This window comes from Vombatus ursinus, unplaced genomic scaffold (genome assembly GCF_900497805.2).
Source record: "Vombatus ursinus unplaced genomic scaffold, bare-nosed wombat genome assembly UNPS02008996.1, whole genome shotgun sequence".
In the NCBI taxonomy this organism is placed as follows: Eukaryota; Metazoa; Chordata; class Mammalia; order Diprotodontia; family Vombatidae; genus Vombatus; species Vombatus ursinus.
This window is the reverse complement of record NW_020948774.1, coordinates 5886443-5907785: the sequence shown is the minus strand read 5'-3', so window position 1 is coordinate 5907785 and position 21343 is coordinate 5886443. Positions and strand designations below refer to the sequence as shown.

General features: G+C 37.7%; 1 protein-coding gene across 2 annotated transcripts in view; it reads right to left on the bottom strand.

The window, feature by feature from the left end:
- USP36 (ubiquitin specific peptidase 36) overlaps positions 1–21343 on the bottom strand; it is a 42222-nt gene that overhangs the window by 6677 nt on the left and 14202 nt on the right. For both annotated transcript variants that reach the window (XM_027850194.1, XM_027850195.1), the window contains 12 exons: positions 20193–20260; positions 19611–19681; positions 17964–18046; positions 13985–14096; positions 12784–12924; positions 12093–12193; positions 10986–11127; positions 9449–10132; positions 8489–8616; positions 6205–6828; positions 5455–5705; positions 2020–2121 (listed from right to left, as the gene is read on the bottom strand). In XM_027850194.1, the coding sequence (XP_027705995.1) occupies positions 2020–2121; positions 5455–5705; positions 6205–6828; positions 8489–8616; positions 9449–10132; positions 10986–11127; positions 12093–12193; positions 12784–12924; positions 13985–14096; positions 17964–18046; positions 19611–19681; positions 20193–20260 (2507 nt within the window). The remainder of the gene's footprint in view (positions 1–2019; positions 2122–5454; positions 5706–6204; positions 6829–8488; positions 8617–9448; positions 10133–10985; positions 11128–12092; positions 12194–12783; positions 12925–13984; positions 14097–17963; positions 18047–19610; positions 19682–20192; positions 20261–21343) is intronic.

The following is a 21343-nucleotide window of genomic DNA, read 5'->3' as shown; positions in this document are numbered from 1 at the left end:
TGTTGATCTGAAGGGTGTCTCCTCACCTGGGAGTTCCTTATACCAGTGAAATCATAGATCCAGTCACTATCCTTGTTCACAGGTAAAATATACGAATGCAGTAGAATTAGATAAGTAACTCGATAAAGGGAAGTAAAGGCCCTTTTACAGTCCTGTCTATTAGTGTGTATATGCAGGGAAGTGATGGAGAACTAGAAGTGAGAGATACAGAACTGTTAGTCAGCCAACAAGCATTATTAAGCATCTACTATCTGGCAAACACCGTACTAAATGTTGGGGATACAAAGAAAGGCAAAGACAAAGCCAAAAAAAACCAAACCAACCAGTCCTTCTTTTTAAGGAGCTCACATTCTAATGGGAAGAGACAACAAGCAAACAACTACACACATACATACAGGAGGAAAAAAACCCAACAAGATATATACAGGACAAATTGAAGATAATCAATAGAGGGAAGGTACTAGCATTAAGGCAGACCAGGAAAAGTCTCTTTTAGAAGGAAGGATCTAAGTTGAGACTTGAAAAAAGCTAGAGAAGACAGGAGGGAGAAGAAGATATAGAGCATTCTAAGCATAAGGGACAGACGGCAAAAAAGGTACAGGAGGTAGAGCACTGAATTCAAGGAATAATAAAAAGGTCAATGTCTTTGGATCATAGAGCATGTGGAAGGGAATAACAAGAAGACTGGAAAAGTAGGAAGAGGCCAGGTTTTGAAAAGCTTTAAATGCCAAAGATGACTTTTATCTGATCCTGGAGGTTAACAGGGAGCCAGTTGGACGTGATTCTTCCTAGTCATCTTGGCACATAGTTAGCCTATTGAGGGGCAGATTGTGGGTGGTCAAGGTTTGGGCATAGTTTTAATTTGTCTAATAGGCTGTCCAAGGCCTAGTCATGATCCCCTCCTCCTGTCCTTCTGTAGAATCTTCCACATATAGAATCTTCCAAGCTAGAAACTGTCAGTTTCCTTTCTGGCTGGGAATTCAGAAGTTACAAACCAATCTGATTCATTTGAGCAGAATTCCATCCTTGAGTGTCCAGATCCTGCATGTGGCTTTATGTATGGAAGATAAACCCAGTAGTCCTTGAAAAACCTTGTTATAAAGATACGGCAAGTTGTGGGAACAGACTCTCTCTCTCTTGCCATGAGTGGTACAGTAGATAGAGTTCTGGGCCTGGAGTCAGGAAGCCCTGAGTTTAAATCCTGCCTTAGACACTTACTAGCTGTATGACCCCGGGTAAATAACTTAACTACTGCCTGCCTGTTTCCTCAACTATAAAATGGGGATAACAGCATCTACCTCCAGAGGTTGTTGTGAGGATCAAAAGATCTACTTGTAAAGCACTTAACACAGGGTCTGTCACACAGTATGTACTTAATAAATGTCTGTTCTCTCATCTCCCTAAGATTACCTGGCAAAATACTCATTTGTATGCCATCCTTCTACCTTTACCTGATGACCACCATTCCCTTCAATTATTTCCCCCACTAGTAGATTCCATTGTATCCTTTTCATGTCAACCCCACTTTCCCCTTGGTGCTCTAGTTAAGCTCTGCCATGACCCTTGGTGCTCTAGTAAAGGTTTATTACTTTAAAAAAAAGTGAATCCTCCTCAATAAAGATGGCCAAGAGAGGAAAAAAGGGATAAAAGATCATTTGGCTAAGTATAGCATATACCTAAGATTCATCTTTTTAATAAAAATCCAACTAGTAAGCATTATTTGAATATTAAAAAATAAAATCAAATTTTAAACTATCTGTATCATTACACTTAACGCCTCAAATTTTTGTCTTTACTAATAAGCAGTACAGGAAATTTGCTGCTGCTAAGGATGACTCAATTTTGTAAACATACATTCAATTTTTATAACTGTTTTCTCTAATGTAATGAGTTATAGCGTTTTACAACATTCCAGGACACCCTCATCCCCTTTCAGATCTTCCACATCTCAAGTACTTTTGAGAATCTGGGAAATCCTAGCCAAAGGAACAAAAATAGGCTTGGTCTCAAAGATAGTACCTTTTTTCCCATAAGCTTTATCAGATGAATATTCAAGCAATTCCTGGACTATATTAGATTCTCTCTCTTTATTCCAGAGCTGAAGAGGAGCCTGTTTCTTCTCTGCAATTAGAATAATAGTTATATTTATAAAGATTTATATAACATCTTCACGTTAAACCATTAAGGAAACAATCAATATTATGTTTAGAATACATTTCATTGACACTTTTTTCTTTACATCACAGTCATTTGTGGAAAAATATCCCCTCTCCTCACAATGTTACTCTCCCTTGTAACAAACACAGTTAAGTGCAAACACCCAATATGGTGAACCAATCTGACAAAATACTGTCCTAGTAGTCCCTCCCTCTTCCCATCCAGGACCATGACTGGCTTTTCAGTTACCCAGAGTTTGGCTTCCCTTTAGTGATCTTTTTATTTACACTGGTGTATTAACTATGTACACGTGTGTGTGTGTGTGTGTGTGTGTGTGTGTGTGTGTGTGTGTATTCTTCTTTTAGTTCTGCTTCTTTTCTACTCAATCATTTCATAAAAAATCATCCCATATTCCTCCAAATTCGTCATCTGAGAGGCTGGCATTTCAAAATGAATAAAGCATTGGACTTAGGAGTCAGTAAGATCTATGTTCAAATTCCACCTCAGATACTTACTAGCTATATAACCTTGGGCAAGTCATTTAACCTCTCTGAACCTGTTTCTTCATCTGAAAAATGGGGATAATAGGGTTGTCATAAGATCAAATAAATATGTAAAGAACTGCTATATAAACATGAAAACACTGTCTTTCATTTTTTCTTATTGCACAATTCTATTGAATTACATTCATATAGCAAAGCTTTTTCAGCCATTTCCTCAATTAGTGAACACCCAGGTTTCATGTTTTTACTTTTGAGAGAATATTTTAAACCACAGATGATGCTGTTTCTTCCTGTCATGGACTAGAATAGTGAGGAAACAACCCACTTAAAGCAGAATCAGTAGATAACAATTTCATGATGACCACAACAGTATAAAGGAAAATAACACTAGATGAGCTCAGAATTTTGCAGTGACCAAGGGTGACTTCAGAGGACAGCCAGTGAAGCACACTTCAAGAAGTGCAGAATAAGGTACTAAACTGCAGATATGGATCATGTAATGATTTGTTTTAACTGTACTTATTTGTTACAAAGGATGGTTCTATTGGCCGTGGTGGGATTTGTCAATGAGAAGTAACAATAATGGAAAAAAAAAAAGAAGAAACAGCATCAATAAAACAATGTGAGTAGAAAAAAAGATAATACCATTTACAGCTAACAGAAAAGGCAGTTATCTGAGATTCATTCTTGGAAAAGACAGAAAGTAAGTCATTAATGTGAACTATAATATTTGATGTGAAAAGAAACAAAATAAGCTTCAAATCCTAATATACACCCTCACAATAATCAGAATAGAAGAGATATATTCCTCAAAAAGGATATATTTGCAGAACTGTTAATAATCATAGGAAAAAATGAGCCAAATCACTAATATACAAAACGTAAATCAAAACAACCCTGAGGTTTGCCCTTGCACCTAGCAAATTGGCAAAGATGGAATAAGTCAAAATTGGTGGAGTTATGGTTGGAGGAGCTCTGAATTGGTCCATCCATTCTGGAAAGCAGTATGGAGTTACAAAAATAAAGTGTCTAAAATATCCATACCCTCTGACCCAGAGATGGTATGTCTATAGCCCACAGAGGTCACTGACAAAAAAGAAAATCTCCATATATACCAACACATATTTATAGTAGCACTTTTAACAGTAGCAACAGGAAACAAAGTAGATGTCCACTGACTGGGGAATGGTTAAATTGTAGTACAAAAATGTAATGGAATATCACTATGCTATACGAAAAAATGAGTATGATGAATACAGAGAAACATGGAAAGACTTTGATGCAAAGTGAAGTAAGCAGAATAAGGAAAACAACATACACAATGACTATAACAATGTAAATGAATAGACAAACAATCATAAAACAATCAAAACTGAATGTTGTGAAGTAATGGGGGAAAAAACCTTGATTCCACAGAAGAGATATGAGAACCTCCCTCTACTTCTCTGCAGAGGTTCTAATCCAGTGGCATATATACTGTCACATTTTTTAAAATTGGTTCTCTGGTAGGAGGAAGGAAAGGGGGTTTAGATAAAAGGGAAGTAAAATGTAGGTGATATAAAATCTATTTTTAAAATAAATAGCATTTTACTAATGAGATTATAGTATCACCAAATCTCATCAAGCATACTTAAATTTAAAATAAGCTATAAAATTTAGTTAACTGGTAATGTTATCTTATTATCTTAACATATGAGTGATAATCAGAGATATCAAACATGTGGCCCATCACATGCCAAAGTATGGCCTGAACCACATTTTGTAGACAGACACACACACATGTACACACATGTACACACATGTGTGCACGAATGATTTTTTAAATTAATATGCACCCCACAGGGATCCTTATGTGTAGTTTAGTGACCCATTTCTATTTATGTTTGACACTATTAATCTACATGAAATCTAGAAGAAATGTCAAAGAGTAATAAGAATCTGTCAATAAGTTACCAAAACTTTCAAGGGGAGAAAGTGTCCTGTCCAGCTAACATGAAGATTTCAGTTTGCTGGGCAAAGACATCTCAATATAGAGATGAGATCATTAAAATTTGATGACAGTAACCATTAAAAATGTCTAATACCTTTAGCTGCGACTCCGTATTTACCAAGCAACCATCTGATAATTGATTTCCCAAGTAGATTCGGAAAAGAATTAACTGATCAGCTGACATGATTATTTTGGTCATCTTGGCAGTTATATTTTCTGATTGCAAATTATGATATGGCACAATGTTGGTGCCATATTATCAATCTGGTTAGTATGAATCAATCCCCCTTATACTTGAGGTGATCTCTCCAAAGGTACTGTTACACCTGGGGCCCTACTGGAATATTAGACAGTATCTGTTCTTTATAAACTTTTAACTCTAACCCGAGATAACCCAGGTTGCCATTCAACACACCCTATCAGTGGTGAAGAATGGGTGGCAGGCAGTATGTTGGAAATGATAATGAACTGGGAATTTTCGGTGTTATTAACTACATGTATTATTTTGTACAACTCACTTTTCTCTGAGCCTCAGTTTCCTCTTGAATAAAATAAGGAATTTCTAAATACCTCATCTCCCCATTTATCTCATTTCAAGTGTTATTGAATAAATTATGCTAGAAGGCTGCAAATCATTCCAAAACAGAAGTTTTAGTTTTCAAATAACATTGTGTCTAAACATCAGAATGCCTGAAACCTAGAAATGAAAGACAAAGCAGAACAAGAAATACTAGCCACAACCCATCAATCATATAAGACGTTATTCTCTTAAACTGCCCACCTCCTAATCACCCCTCATCTCACCCAAAGACAAACATGGAGCAATATTTCCAGGATGCTGGCCATTCACAGATTGAGACTGGTTGCTGTCCTTGCAAAAAGTGTTTTCCTTAGGGATGATCTTGTGGTCATTCTGGCAGTCCTTTCTCTGGTGTTTTTGGTGCTCGTTCTCTTCTACTTCCTGTTCTGAATTTTGCTTTCTTTTCTTTTTTTTCTTCTTCCTTGGGGACTCTGTAATGGACTCTGGCTCATCCTTATCACAAATAAAGTAGCTGCTGTAGAATTATGGGAAGTAGTTAAATCTCTTACTCAAAACAAAGAATAAAAAGAAACTCATTTTAAAGAAACCTCATTTCAAGCAAAATGCTAAAATGCACTTTTCTTCTATCTACTTATAATCTGGCAAGAGTTAGTCCCCACATACTATCACCCAAATTCTTGTACTCTAGTATGGACCTCAAGAAAGGACTAAAAAAAATCTAGTATGGGACCTAAATAAGCTCAAACTATTTAACACACATAGTTAAAATAAATTATAAATGTATGAAAGGCTGCCATCAATTATACTATCACTTAAACGCTTACATCTAGACTGAAACACCAGGAGACATTATACTGTATCCAACTGACCCAACCACAGCTTGAAACTACGTCTGGTATGTTCTACTGATACTTTCCTTAAAGATTGTGGTCAAACAGTATCATACCTAGAATGAAAGTTTAAATCTCAAAAAAGTGTATTGATGTCTGATGTGCTTTTATCTTTATCCTCACCTGTCCAAAGATGATTTCTGATAGTGACAATGTTCCTCATTATATTCCTCCATTCTCTTCCTTTTTTTCTCCTTTTTCTTCTTGCTAAGGTAGGGGGCATCAGTCATTTCTCCTATGTGACTGCCATTCATCTCTTGGTTTTTGCTCTCTTCCTCCAGCCCATCAACGGTCACATCTAACTCGTACCTCCTTCCTATTTCTCTATTCCAAGTCGGTCTCTGTGTTTGTTCCTCCTGCATAAGAGATGCAGCAACTTCTGTCCAGGATCTATGTCCTTCTTCTGTACGCTTCCTCTTCTTCTTTTTTTTTCCATGAGAAAGGTCAGCTGCCTCTCCATTTCCCTGTGAGATTTCTTCTGGACTTCTGTATGGCCTGTCTTCTCCTGTATGCTTTTTCCTTCTCTTTTTGGAGAAGCTTTGAGGGGCATTGTTGGCCCCATGCTGCTGGAGGGAAGGGATCTTGATGTTCCCATTTACCTGAGGCAGGGGATTGGAGGCAAAGGAGCAGCTATGTGGTTCAGTCATCCCTGAAGGCCTGAAGCTGGAGGGAAGTGGTGAAGCTTTGACTGAATAGGAGTTGAAGGCAGACTTCAAAGAATTTGATGATTTGGGAGGTGAAACAGTCCTAAAAACAGAAAGGCAGGCATATGAAAAATTAGCTCCAAAAGACCCAAATTAAGCTCATCCTTTCTAAAATTCAATCTCAAATGACTTAGCCATGAATCTTAAACACTGTTTCCCCTTAAATATCTTAAATTTTGCTTTGAGATGTATGAATAAACTTAAGGTAACATGTCAACACAGCAGCTGAGATTTAATTTGTCTTTATAAAATAAAATTTAACATCAACTATTATTTTATTTTATTTACATAGTTTATTGCCTTCAAAAAGTTCAAAGTACTTCTGAAAATTCTGAAATGTTTTTCAGTTTAAATGCTATCAGAATTTGAAAATGAATAGACACCTCCCCCAATCAGAAAATCTTGGAAACAGTTGAGTGCCTAAAACTGTGAACAGTGGACTCCATTTCCTAGCCCCAAAACTATCAGGTTGTACACAAATTAAATAAAGGAACTGTATAAGAAAAAGCCAACTAAAAGGTCCACATATCTCCTATTGTCTTTCTTTACTTAAACTGTGAACAAGTAGTCTAAATAATAGACTTATGCAGGTTAGGTAGAATTACTAAAAGAAACCAAATTCAAAACAAAACCATGAAAGTTTCTGGTCTAAAGAATTTTCTTTTTGTGGAAACAAAACTGGGAAGAAAAAGTAAAAAGTAAATGCCTACTCAACATTCCAAACCTCTGTCCTGAATCGAAAGGCTTAGTCTCAATGTTAGTGTTACTATACACTTCAAGCACTGGAACTAAGAGATAGAAGAAAAGGAACCAACAATGTTTGCTGAATTAGGTATTCTAACCTCATCCTATTTTCCACTCTAAGTCAAAAAGGTCAAATGTTTTAAGGTCTCTATCCAGCCTTCAGGGACTTTTCCTTTCATTTTTTTATGAATCCTTTTAAATTACAATTCTAGTTTCTTTTTCTTCCCTTAATGTATAAATCCTAAATCCTATACTTAAAACAAAACAAAACAAAAAAAAACAAACTACAAAATAAGCAGAATCATTTCAGAATTCAAAGCATCACATGTCAAAAGGCAAACGGAAAAAGCAAACTGCATACAGCTCAATATTTCCAGGAGGTTTTCTGGTTTGGGCTCTGACATCCATGTATCAATGTACCTTTCCAATTAGTGGTGAGGGGACAGCACCAATTTCAATTTTTTCTTGATATGCTCTGGAACTACATTGTTTGGCTAGGAAGGGTGGAAACAGTTTTTGAAATGAGGCCCTCATTCTTACTGCTATCTTTTGTCTTTACGTCACCTTTATTTCAGATCTTCTTTTCCTTTTTCAAGATGTAACAAGATTACTCAGGGAAGTCTTAGTATATAGTTCATAGAACATATATTTATGTCTACTATCATATACGCATATGGAACACAGCCTCAGAAAAATAAGAACGATGAAAACAAGCTGTGGAAACTCAGCTTTTCCTTTACCAAGGAAGGATCCTCTCTCAAATTTCTAATAGGTAAAAAGAAGAAACAATGAGGAACGTGTATTACTGTCACTTTTACCATCCCTTGTTTGGTCATCAATTATTTTCACATCAATATCTAATAGTACAATATCTTTCATAAGGCTAAGTTTAGTTGCTTCCTTTAGCCCCAGATTAGAATAGATGGGCATCCCTCTGGAGTTCTATGTGTACAACTCACCTGATTTTACTGACAGGCCAAGAGGCAAAGACGGGGTGGGTGATTTTCGTGGGGTAGGTGTGGTCAGCAAATGATGAATGTGGAGGTGAATGGAGGTCATTGCCGGTCGCCCTCCGTAGGGTGCTGGCCTGTAGTTATCGACATAAATAAAAACTTGGTGGTCTAAAAAAGGTTTCCGTGAGTGAAGAGGGAAAAAAAAATAAAAATGAGGGGAAAGAAGAGCCCAGAAAGAGGGAAGGTTAGGATGGGCAGGAAAAGAAAACAAAAAACAAACAAGAAGGTAAGGGGTGGGGAATGATAGAAGAAGAATCAGAAGTGTTTTCGGTTAGAAACAAAAAGGAAAAAAAGAAGGAAATCTCAAGAGAAATCTCAACACGACAGTTACTATCTTCTCATCACTTCCTCATGCTCCATGAAGGAGATGGCTGCCATTTTCCATGCTGATGGTTCCCTGCCAAACTCCACCACACCCAGTCTTCCTGTGGATTCAGAGGCAAGGAGACCTATCTGAGCAAAAGACCCTGACCCATTTCTGATGTTCACCCTAAGTTTTAGGAACAAGAAACTGGAGTTCAGTTTATGCATGCATCCATCTATCATCCAATAAGGGGAGAATTAGCTACAGCTAAAAGGCAACTCCCTTCCTATCTTCCTAGAATTCCCAAGGTGAATTTTATCTCCATTAACAATAAGTATCTATGAGCTAATACAAGAGAGAAGCCCAAGGTTCCCTTAAAACCTCTGATCCCTACCTTTCCCATCCCTTACTATCACTATCATAACCCAAAACATTGCTAAGGACACCTAAAACAAACTTTGTTTTTCTCAGCTGAGGCCCAAACCCCTATAGTTTCTCTTTTCATACTCAGCCATTCTACAATTCTAAGATTGGAAAGCAAATCAAACCTGCCTCTCTAGCCCCATGGATCACATGCAGGGAATGAGACCTCACATACCCACCTTCTTGGAAGAAAGGGCCAGTTTTTTGGCTGGTGGGGGTGACATGATGCTTGTAGGCTCAGTGGTAGTATTGGTCAGGATAGGGGACTTTAACTTCACCATCTTAGAATCCTCTCCACCAGGTGGCTCTTTGGTACGCTCACCAGCAGAATAGTCTGTTTCCTGAGAAGTACAGAAACAGCCAACTCCATTCTTCAGGGTCTCAGGCCCCCTGGCTGTCTCACTACTGGCAGAATACTCAGGGCTGGAACTGATGGAATCCTTCCTCTTGGAATCTGAACACTCACCATTACCCTTTGGCCCATGGCCATTGACAGTCACTTCAGGCAGGAGCTTAGGTGAGGTAACTAGCACAGCACTCTTGTTCTCCCAGGAGCCTTGCCTACGGCTCTCAAGTTTAGTGCTACATAAGCTGCTGATGCCATTTAACCCCTGAGATACTTTTAGTGATGGAGAAAGGTGTTGCAGGGAGAGAGGCTTCTTGACTTTTTTCCCCAGTTTATCCAGTATGATGGGTCCATGAATGGGCTTTGCAGAAAGTTTTGGGGACAGGGACCCTAGGGGCAGTTTTAGTTGAACACTTCCATTCTGTGATTTAGGGCCTACTACAAAGCTATTCCTGGAAACTGGGACACCATTTTCTTCTGCTGTCTGATGTTTTTTCACTGATACCAAGTCCAGTTTCTAAAGGAAATCCAAGACGAAAGCACAGTTTAAGGACTTTGAGGTAAACATAAGGACAAACAAGCAAGGCACTATATAAGAAAGGCAAAACTAACTCTCATAACAAAAAGGTATTTCGCTTACTGTAGAAAAGTCTAAGGAAGAAACATTTCCATACACAGCCATTTCATTTTACTATCTTTGTACCTCCTAAAGGAGATGAGCTAATACATTTTTCAAACTTATGGACAGATCTTCTCTAGAGTATGGCTTCTTAAACTTTTTCCACTTGATACCCTTTTTAAGTTTTGGCCATGCTTGCTGGCACTGCGTGGGCGTGACAGCATGCACAGCGCAAAGTGTGCAAGTCATGTGTTTGGAACCAAGGCTACAGTGAAGCTGCTTGATGCAACACAGGCAAGCGCTGCCAGAAACAACTAGGACTCATTATGCATTTGATTTTTGATTAATTTTTGGTCATTGCGCGTTTAGAAACCTTTTACTGTTGCCAAATTTTTCACAACCCACAGTTTAAGAAGTGCTATTAGAGAAAGAAGAAACAAAGCCTACTATGCAGTTTTTAATTAAATAGATTTACTCAACATTCACCTTTTATGATTCATTCCATCCCCTTCCCTTACTCAAGTAATGCTGCCATCCTATACAAGAATAAAGCAAAATCACACAAACTGCTTGAAAGTTATTTCATTCTCGGCTAAGCTCCCAACAGCACAGAAATGGCCAGGTCAGAATCACCCGTACTAGATTTCTTCTTCCCAAATGATAATGATTTGACAGTTAACTTCATAAGCACTGATACAGATTACCCTTGTTCCCTGAAAGGAGGTGTTTTGATGCTCTACAAATTACTTACCTTTCCAATTAGTGGTGAGGGGATGACACCATTACTAATATTTTTCTTGATGTGTTCAGCAACTACATTATTTGCTCGGCTAGAGAGGGCAGAGGCAGTTTTTACAATGGGGCCCTCAGGACTCTTCTTAGAGCCTGGAATTCTGGGAAGAGAAGGAAGTTAGTAATAAAGTTGAAAAGACAGTAAACAAAATAGGTGGCAACTAAGCAAATACTAAGTAAAAGGACCACAGCAAGAAATAGAGCCACAGCAGAGTAGACATTAAGGTTGCTAAATGCCCCATATAAAGAGAATAATCACTAGATAAATCTTACCTTATCCTATAAACCAATGTGACTTTGTATAGTCTCAAATATATGAGCCTAATTGAGCATACCAAACTGTAAAGATTGTTTTCTCAAGTGATAACTTTCTGACTGGTTGAGTTCCAAAGCAGTTAATATAATTCTAAAATGCCTCATTTTAACTCGGGAGCAACTGACTGATTACTGACCATGTTCCAGGGACACGGTAACAAGGCACGGGGAAGAAAACCTACAATGTAGCTACCTCTGTTGCATCCTACATTTAGATGCTAAGGATTTCAATTCACCATCATTTTGTTAGCTATATCCTTCTTTGGCAAAATACAAACGGGCACCCAATACCTTAAAGACAGGAAGTACAAAGGAAGCTGGATTATTTCAGAATTCTAGGTCTTACATGCCACAGAGCAAAAGCTCTTACATTCCCTAGGTGATGTTTTGGTTTTAGCTCAGAAACAAGTTAGCTTATTTTTGAAAGGGTACATTCTGACATAGTCTTACCTTAAAGGGATACTCCTAGAATATAGGGAAATTCTAAGGTATATCTATTTGGGATTGGCCCTTGAAGTTCTAGGCCAAACTAAAACTAACACCCACTTAACTGGTACCCAGGAGACTCTCCACATCTGGGATCGATGGTAGAACTTCCGAAGTCAGTTTGAAATTGCATGTTTTTGGATATTACAAATGAAATATTTTTGTTAAAATATCTACCCTCCCTGGAGAATTTCTAATTAATTTCCATCGAAAGACCTAGACATACCTAAAGGAAAGTTCTAAAGAGAGACATCAAAAGACTTACCTGAGATAGAACAGAACATAGGCTTGCTGGTTCAGAACCACTTTGATATTACTAGAATGGACCAAAGAATCATTCATCTGGTACCACTGCCCATTACTAGCCTAAAGTCATGAATGAAAAAAAGGAAAAAGATCACTAAAAGTGTTAGACTCCCTTCTCTACTTTGAGTAATAAAAACTCCTATCTGTAATCTCTAATAAAATCCTATATATAACTAGAAGTTCAGAAAATATTAACAATTTAAAGAGGTGGGCCTCAAATGTCGACCCTTTAGGTCGAAAGGTTTAACAATAATTTCTAATTCTCTCACATCTCATCACTCCTCAGGTTCTTTGTTCCAAAGAGATATGAAAGGCTGATCTCCATACCTTCTACCACAAGCTAAGATTCTTCTGAATATTTATCAGGCAAAGCCTTTTATAGCCCACGCAATTAGAACAACTACCTTCCCAATTCTTTCTCTATTCTAATAGATTTTTTAAAAAAGTAACTCGCTTCCTCTGTGTTCTAAGTGGGGCTAGGTACTTGCTAGAAAGATTTCCTATTTTCCCTAAAACAAAGGTTTTACAAAGGTTAAAGCAGGGCTACACAACCTCTAAAGACTGGTACACTTGCACCAAAAGTCAATTATTTATTTATAAAGAATCTATTACCAATTACACTGGCTGTACCTAAAAAAAGACAGACTTACCTTCACATAACAGTAATAATGTCCAGCATGGCAGCTATAGCCTGAATGGACAAGTACAGCATATAATCCATACATGACAGGGTCACCATTACTTTGTGACATATATGGGCGTATATTGAGAAATTCTGGATATCCCACATCCTGTTACAAAAGAAAATAGAAATTATAATTCAAATCAAGACAAAAGGTTATTTTCTCTTTTATCTCTATCCTGACAAAGCAAATATATTATATGGACAATAACTCAATAGTTCAAATCCAACTGGGCATGTAGCAACTTATGGAAGAAGCTTAAAAGAGTAAAATAATTCTTCCTTAGTTCAGGATGTGATTTTGTAACTACATCAAATTTCAATTTTATTTCTGGTCCTGTTATAAAGCAACAGTTCTCACCACATCTTTTCCGAAAAGTAAAATGGGAATAAGCTTTGTTTTTCTCTACTATCCCAGAGACATATTGTGAAGATAATAGCTCATCTGAGCTATTTAAAATAAAATGGATTACTATACCAACTTTCTCCAGTAAATCCTATTTTTATAGAAAGAATCAGGACTAAGGTCATTCTACAAAAAATTTCTTTCTGCAGAATGAGATAAAAAATGGATATGTCAACAAAAATTGGCAATTTATCCTAGGAATATTGTAGGGAAAAAGTGTTCTCTGAATAATGACCAACATTTTCCTTAAATTTTACGAATTTCAAAACACAAAAATAAAAAATAAATAATTATATAAAAATCAAATTAAAATATTTCAAAACTTCAGTGACTTAATTTGGAAACCAGGTACTTTGTTGTTGTTGTTGCTGTTAAGTCATGGCTGACTCTCCATGACCCCATTTGGGGTTTTCTTGGCAAAGATACTAGAATGGTTGGTCATTTCCTTCTTCAGCTCATTTTACAGATGAAGAACTGAGGTAAACAGGGTTAAGTGACTTGCCTAGAGTCACATAGCTAGTAAGTATCTGAGGCCAAATTTGAACTCAGGAAGATGAGTCTCAGGCTCAGCACTCTCTCCATTGTGCCAGTAGCTACCCAACCAGGTACTTAGTTACATAAAAGAAATTTTACTGCACATACGTCTAAAATCATAATATCTGTCATTAGTATCTGCTTTTCAAATGGAAAGGCAGATGGTTGGTACCTAGTAGGGCTTCCAAAACTCTAGTATCTACCCAGTAATTCTTGATAGGAAACTCACCTTGGTGATCTTACCCCCACTGAAGTTTGCAAAGCGCTTCAGGGAGAGGGTTAAGACATTAGACGTCCTATGAATTGTGAAGCGCTTACTGGCTGGCACTTTTTTCTTGCATCTACAGGGGAAATAGATTTCTATTAGATTATACTCTAGAAAGAAATGTTCTCTCATCTAAGTGATTTGGAAGTGATACACAAGTAAAGAGGATATGAAATGTTTGCCTAACAAAGGGCAAATCGCCACAAAGCCATCCTTTGCTTTTGGACAGTTTATCATCACATAAGGAATTGGAGGTTATTTATTAAACATAGTGCAATCCATGGAGTTAAAATAAAATCCTTACCCACCACACTCAGCAAGTTTTATTGATGCTGTTTACGTATCACTGTCATTTCCTGATATATAGCTCCTCCCTCCAGCCCCACTTTGTTCTTAGTAACAAAGAAAAAGTTAAGCAAAACCAACCAACATCTGATAGCACATATGCAACATTTTGCATCTACAGTCCCCTACCTTGCTACCAAAAAACTGGAGTCTGGCAAGAGTATGGGAAGGCAAGTAATATACAATATGTAACAAGGCAGGAAAGATAGGTTGGGGCCAGGTCGTAAAGGGCTTTAAAAGAGCAGTTTATATTTTTGACTAGGGGCAACAGGGAGTCATTTAAGTTTGTTGTTGTTCAGTCATTTTTCAGTCATGTCTAACTCTGTGACCCCATTTGAGGTTTTCTTGACAAAGATACTGGAGTGGTTTGCCATTTCCTTCTTATGCTCATTTTACAGATGAGGAAACTGAGGAAAACAGGATTAAGTGACTCGCAGTCACACAGCTAATTAAGTGTCTGAGTCCAGATTTGAACTCAGGAAGATAAGTGTTCCTGACTCCAGGTGAGGTACTCTATCCACTATACCACCTATTCCATTTAAGTTAACTAAATAAGAAAGTGACAACATCTGGTGTATGCTTAAGGAAAAACACTTCAGCAGCAGTGCAGAAGATGGACTGAAGTGGAGAAAAGACTTAAGGCAAGGAAATAAATTAGGATACCACTGCAAATGCCTTGGCAAGAGATAATGAATGCCTGAATGGAGGTGGTAGTTGTATGATTAGAAAGACAGAGTTGGATATATGATGTGGCAGAGGTAGAAAAAGTGAGATTTGGTCATTGATGGGATATAAGGAATGAGTAAGAATGAAAAGTAGAGGACAACTCCAAAGTTATGAATCTGAGAGACTGGAAGAATGATAGAGTAGGGAAGTTTGGAAGAGGGGTGAATCTGGGTGGATGAGCTTAGTTTTGGACATGTTAAGATTGAGATGTAACATCTAGTTTGAAATGTCCAATATGCAGCTGGAGATGCATTACTGAAGCAAAGAGGAGAAAATGGGGCTTAATATATAAACTGTGAGTCACATGTATAGAGGGATAATTAAATCCATGGAAACTGATGAAGTCACCTAGAACACATCCAGAATGGAAGGATGGTCAATACCATCAAATACACAAACAGGTAAAGGAGATGAAGATGAAACTAGTAGAATCTAAAGGGTCCTGGTCAGCTCATGCTCCCGATCTTCCCCTTCCTTCCTCATCTTCTCTCCCCCACTGCCCTCACTATGGGGGATGACTTGAGTTTGTTTCAAGGCAATAGGGAAGTAATCAGTAGACAGAGAGAAGTGATGACTGGGGAGGCAATCTGCTGGAGAAGACAGGATGGGATGGAAGAAAGGGCACATGTAGATAGGATGGTCTTGGCAAGACGACTAGAGAGAAGAAACGATGGGTGATATTAAAGGAATTGTGGATAAAGAGAAGGAAATAAGAGAGCTATGGACAAATAATTAGGGGTTAGGTCTTTATTCAAGAAGGTGAGATGGGGGTTGGGAGGAGCTGGATTCAGTGAGGGAAGTTAAAGAGAGGTTTAGAATGGGCATGAGCTAGGGAATCAATTGCATAGGAATATAAAAATTGCCCTGTGCAGTGAGGCCTCAGTTAATATAAATGAAGTTGGTTAATATAAATGAGTATTTATTAGCACAGGTATATGACTTCTTTCAGCTTGAGACAGGAGTCCAGGAGTAGGAGCAGAATAATATAGGGTTGGGGTATGGGAAGGGGCAAAGTGGGCCAAGGATTTTAGTAGAGGATACTCTGTTTTGTTTTTTTGGTCTTTTTTTTTTTTTGGGTTAGGCAATCGGGGTTAAGTGGCTTGCCCAGGGTTGTACAGCTAGTAAGTGTCAAATGTTTGGTCTGAGGCTGGATCTGAACTCAGGTCCTCCTGACTTCAGGGCCAGTGCTCTATCCACTGTACCACCTACCTGTCCGAAGTAGAGGATACTCTGGAGTCCAACTGGTTAACTACAGAGCAGAGATTTGAAAGGGAAAGCAAAATCATAGTAAGAGTAATGGCCTGAGAAAGTACTAAGGAGTAAAGGGCTCAGAGGGGTCCTGAGTTTAGGAGGGGTAAGGTTTGGGGAAAGATGGAATGATAGATTATGTTTAGAAACAGGAGACAGTTTTTAATCAACAAAATTACCTACTAGACTAAGTTATGGAATTAGAAGATTGAGGAACTAGTTCAGGGAGTTTAAGGGAACATCAACATAAATGTTGAAGTCTTTTCATATAAATGCAGGCGTTAAGGAGGAAAACAAGATAGTGAACATACTGAACTCCTTGAGAAAAGAGGTATAAATACCATAGCTACCATGATCTACCCTACCATATAGAGTTAGTCAGTCAACAAACATTTATTAAGCACTTACTATGTATAAAAGGTGCTAGGCTGGGGGATACAAAGAAGGGAAAAAATACAGTCCTTGCTCTCAATGGAAATAAAATCTAATGAGGGAGACAATATGTAAACAACTAGGTACATATCTGAAATGGGAAGTCACTATTTGCTAGGGGGGATGAAGGGAGAGGTAGGACCAGCAGTGGAAAAGGATGGGTGGCGGTAGGGGGAGACTGGAAGAGGCCTCCTGAAAAAAGGGGGGATTTGAGCTGACTTTTGAAAGAAACCAAGGAAAATAAAAAGGCAGAAGTGAGGGGGCAAAGCATTCCAGGAATGGGAGATAGAGATGGCAGATGGAGTGCCGTTTGAGGAACTACAAGCAGGCCAGCCTAAGTGGACCATAGAATGTGCAGGGAAGTAAGATATATTTATGAGTGGAAAGTAGGAAGGGGCCCAGGTTACAAAAACCTTTAAATACCAAACAACGGAGTTTATATTTGATTCTAGAGGTCTTAGGGCACTACAGGCGCTCCTAGGGAAGAGCTTAGCCTTCCATTGAGTGTGAATTCAGCCCAGAGGTCAGGAAGCCAAAAATTAAGCCCAGGGAATAGGAATCTCTATTAACTGCCTACTTTTCTCCTCCACCTCTCTATCAGACATCATGCCCAGTTGTCTTAGTACCCTAAATCAATTGATTATTCCCTCTCCTTCTACCTCCCCTAACAATCCAAAGGTGGTGAACTCCCACTCTCCTGCTCCCCTTATCCTTTGGATTGAAAGGTAAAATCCTTACCACTCTCCCTCTACCCACTCCCTTCCCTGCAGCCTGACATAATGGAGAGAGAGCAAGTCACTTAACCTCTCAGTCTTCTTGGCAGTTCTCTAAGACTATAAATTGGGGGACTGATTCAAAAGGCATGAAAACTTGGGGAAGATACCAAATGTATAGAAAAATGCTGGGCCTTTTTGATACTGAAAAAAGATAACCAAAAGAACATCAATTAATACTAGTCTATATGACTCCTTTCCTATCCACATGAAATTTATAAAGTAATTATCTACATATTCAATAAGAAGGAAGAAGAAAAGGATAGTAAATATGCTTCACAGGATAATAAGAAAATGATTTTGGTGAGGAAAACCATCTTGGCAAGTAGAATTAAAAGAATATTACAGCATTAAGAAATATCCAGGAGACATGACAAACTCTCAAAATACTCCAGAGAAAGAACCAAAAGCTGATTTACTTAGCACACATGTAAGCATTCTCTCCACTCAAGACATCTGGTTTTACAAACAGCTCCAGGGCACGTACAATATTTGCAGCTTGCTGTAAAAGACAAGTGGCAAGAAAAGAGAGTACAAGAAAGATCTTATATATGTATATATATATATATATACACACACACAAGAAATACCAAAATTAAAACTTTTTAAAGTTTCTAAGTTAAACATTCATGTTATATTATATGAGAATCTGAGTCTTGAAATTCCAGTCTAACAAGGTCAAATGGCAAGCATCAGGAGAGACAGTAGATCAATATTGTTACCTGTTCTGTGAACTGAGGGAGTTGTGGGAATACAGTAAATAGCACTGACTCCATCTTGTGGTTCAATTCTGGATCTAGCTCAGTTCCCTTTCTATTCAGTTATGGATCTAGCCCAATTTCTGTCTCGTGAGAAAACTTTATTAAATTATGAGAATTGTGAGAAACCTTTATTGCATTGTTTGAATCTAGCCCTGCATGGCTGGGAAGCTGGACCACCTCTATCTATTGCTTAGAGATACTTAACTAAGGACATGTTTAATCTAGGTTATGCTGACCACAAACCCAGTCAGATCCAAAGATTAATGCAAGGAGTTTTCTCACATCTCAAGCAACCCATATGTCTCATCTTAAAACTGGCTCTTTTGGGGCAGCTAGGTGGCACAGGGGATAGAGCACCGGCCCTGGAGTCAAGAGGACCTGAGTTCAAATCCGGCCTCATACATGTAACACTTACTAGCAGTGTGACCCTGGGCAAGTCACTTAACCCCATTGTCTAGGGAAAAAAACAAAAACAAAAACATACAAACAAAAAAAACTGGCTCTGTATTGGTTAATCAGTTATTGTTTCCATGTTCCTCTGACTGAATACTATCACTTGGGAGGGAATGGGATGCCACTTTTTCTGATTTCAGTAAATGTACCTGTTAGCTCTCTCCCTCTCTACTTGAAAAGTCCTTAATCTTTTCTCCAATAAGAAATCAAATTACCAAATTTTGTATCTTGGTTTGTATCCTGTTAATTTTTCTTTTAACTAATTTGTTAATTATTATTAATTATTATTTAATTAATTTGTTATTTATTTGATTGTTTTTAATGCATTTAAAAAATCTGTCTCTCCCTGTATTTGGGGTCCAGTACCAAGTTGAAGATGGCCTAGTCCCAATTTGTTATGCAATTCGCACGCATTGCTTAATAAATCGATACACTCAGAAGCTTGAACCTTTGTTTCCTCAGTCGTTTCAGATTCCATCTGTCACAGAACTCTAATAATGATTTTACACACACAGACACACACACACACATTCTTGAGTCAGTTAACAGGATTGTCAAGACTACTGTCAACTATTTTTCCTCCTAAAGGTTTCAGGTTTCCTCTAAATTATAGATTATCCTATTGAAAACTAGATAACAGCTTCTCTACCACAACACAAAAGTTGCAATACAGCAAAGAATGTCTTTATAAAAAGGAAAACTTACAATATCCCCAAAATTTTTGTGAAAAGCTGTCAACAAACCTCCCCACCAAAGCAACACATTTCTCACTTCCCATCTAGATCTTTTTAAAAAATTAAAATTCCCACTTTCCCAACCCAGTCATGTAAGTGACATATTATAATTTTGTACCCTGATCTCCAGTGCAACATCCAAATAGGGGTCATAGGTATCAGAGACGCTCTTACATACTGAACACTTCACTGCAATAAAACACAGAGCAATTAGTCAAGCAGCAATGCAGCTAATTGTAACTGATATAGATTCTTTCTCATTTTTCCCAAAGCTTACTATGCTTCAAGCTTCATTTATCTTTCAAAACTCTATGACAATGTTAACAAGAGATTATGATAAAAATAGCTTTGCAAGTGTCTTTACATTGGTAAGAGATCTCATTTGGAACATATCATTCAAGGACAAAGACAGAGAACCAACCAAAAGCACCCCAGAGCAACTGAGTGCCTTAGTAGGGTAATGGAATCTCCAGAGCAACTGAGTGCCTTAGTAGGGTAATGGAATCTTTTTCTCCAATAACCAATAGCTTTCTTTACTGCTAATAAACAAGACATCCTGGAGGTCCACTGTCTTCCAGCTAAAGTTTTATGATTTATATTGTTTTAAGAAATGATAAGAAACAGTAAGGATTTTTTGGATTCCTTTGGTTACTACTACAACCTCTAGCAAAGAAAATAGGAATAAAAAGTCTCTACTCACCACGAGATCTGAGGTAACCTCCAAAAATCTGATGGACCAAAGTAGTTGCCTGTGTCTGGCGATCCAATCTACAAAACAGACAACAGCATATGATATGACCCACTGATAGGAGACTTCAAGATCAGTATATAACTGGATAACACACCACTCCAAAACAGCTAGAATTTGCATCGTGGGTAGATTGTCTTAAGTCCCTTAAAATGTTCTCATGACAAGAGGGAGAGTGTATGACAAACCAGGTCACCTTACTTCACTAAGGCAAAATACTTTAACCCCCAAGACATTGCCTTTCATGCAGAAGTGAACAATATTAATTTGTTTCCACTGATAACCAACATTTCCCCACACTTAAAATGAGTCATTACTCAGATTACCTTCATAAATAGCAATTAGATTTGTTGCCACAAATATTTAAGGTACTTAAGAACTTTTCAACTGGACTTGAGATTTTTTTTTTTCCCAGTACAGAGAATTCCCAGAGAGGAAAACTCTATCAATGCAGATCAGCAACTATAATGCAGCCTTAAAAACAAGAATTGCCCAGGGCACTGATAGGTTAAGTGACTTGCTCAGAATCACTAAATTAATACATATGAAAGGTAAGAATTGACTCCAGGTCTTTCTGACTCAAAGACCAACTCTCTATTCACACTATACCATACTTATTCTCTCTTTCCTATGAACACAGGAGTTTTCCAGCTTCCTTTTGTTTGTGATCTCCCCATTAGATTGTATTCTCCTTGAGGGCAAAGGCTGTCTTTCTTTATTCATATTTTCATAATTATTTACAGTGCTTAGCACAGTACCTGACACATAACAGACACTTAATAAATGTCTATCAATTGACTAATTGAACACAATGTACATGGCTGTTATTACTTTAGGGTGTTATTTACTTTACTCTGAAGGCCTTTTCTTAACTTACCCCCTCTCCAAACTCACCTTAGAAAAGATGGCTAATTTATTAAAAATAGCTAAATACCCCCAAAACTATACTTTTAAACAGAATTTTTCCTGCCTTGCACAGATGACCCTGGCACAGAATTCATAATTATTCATTTTACATTGCCAAATCTAAGAGTATTTAAACAAAAAAGGAACAGGGTCAAAGAACAAAGTTGTATCATTTAAATGTCAGACTTTTGATCCCA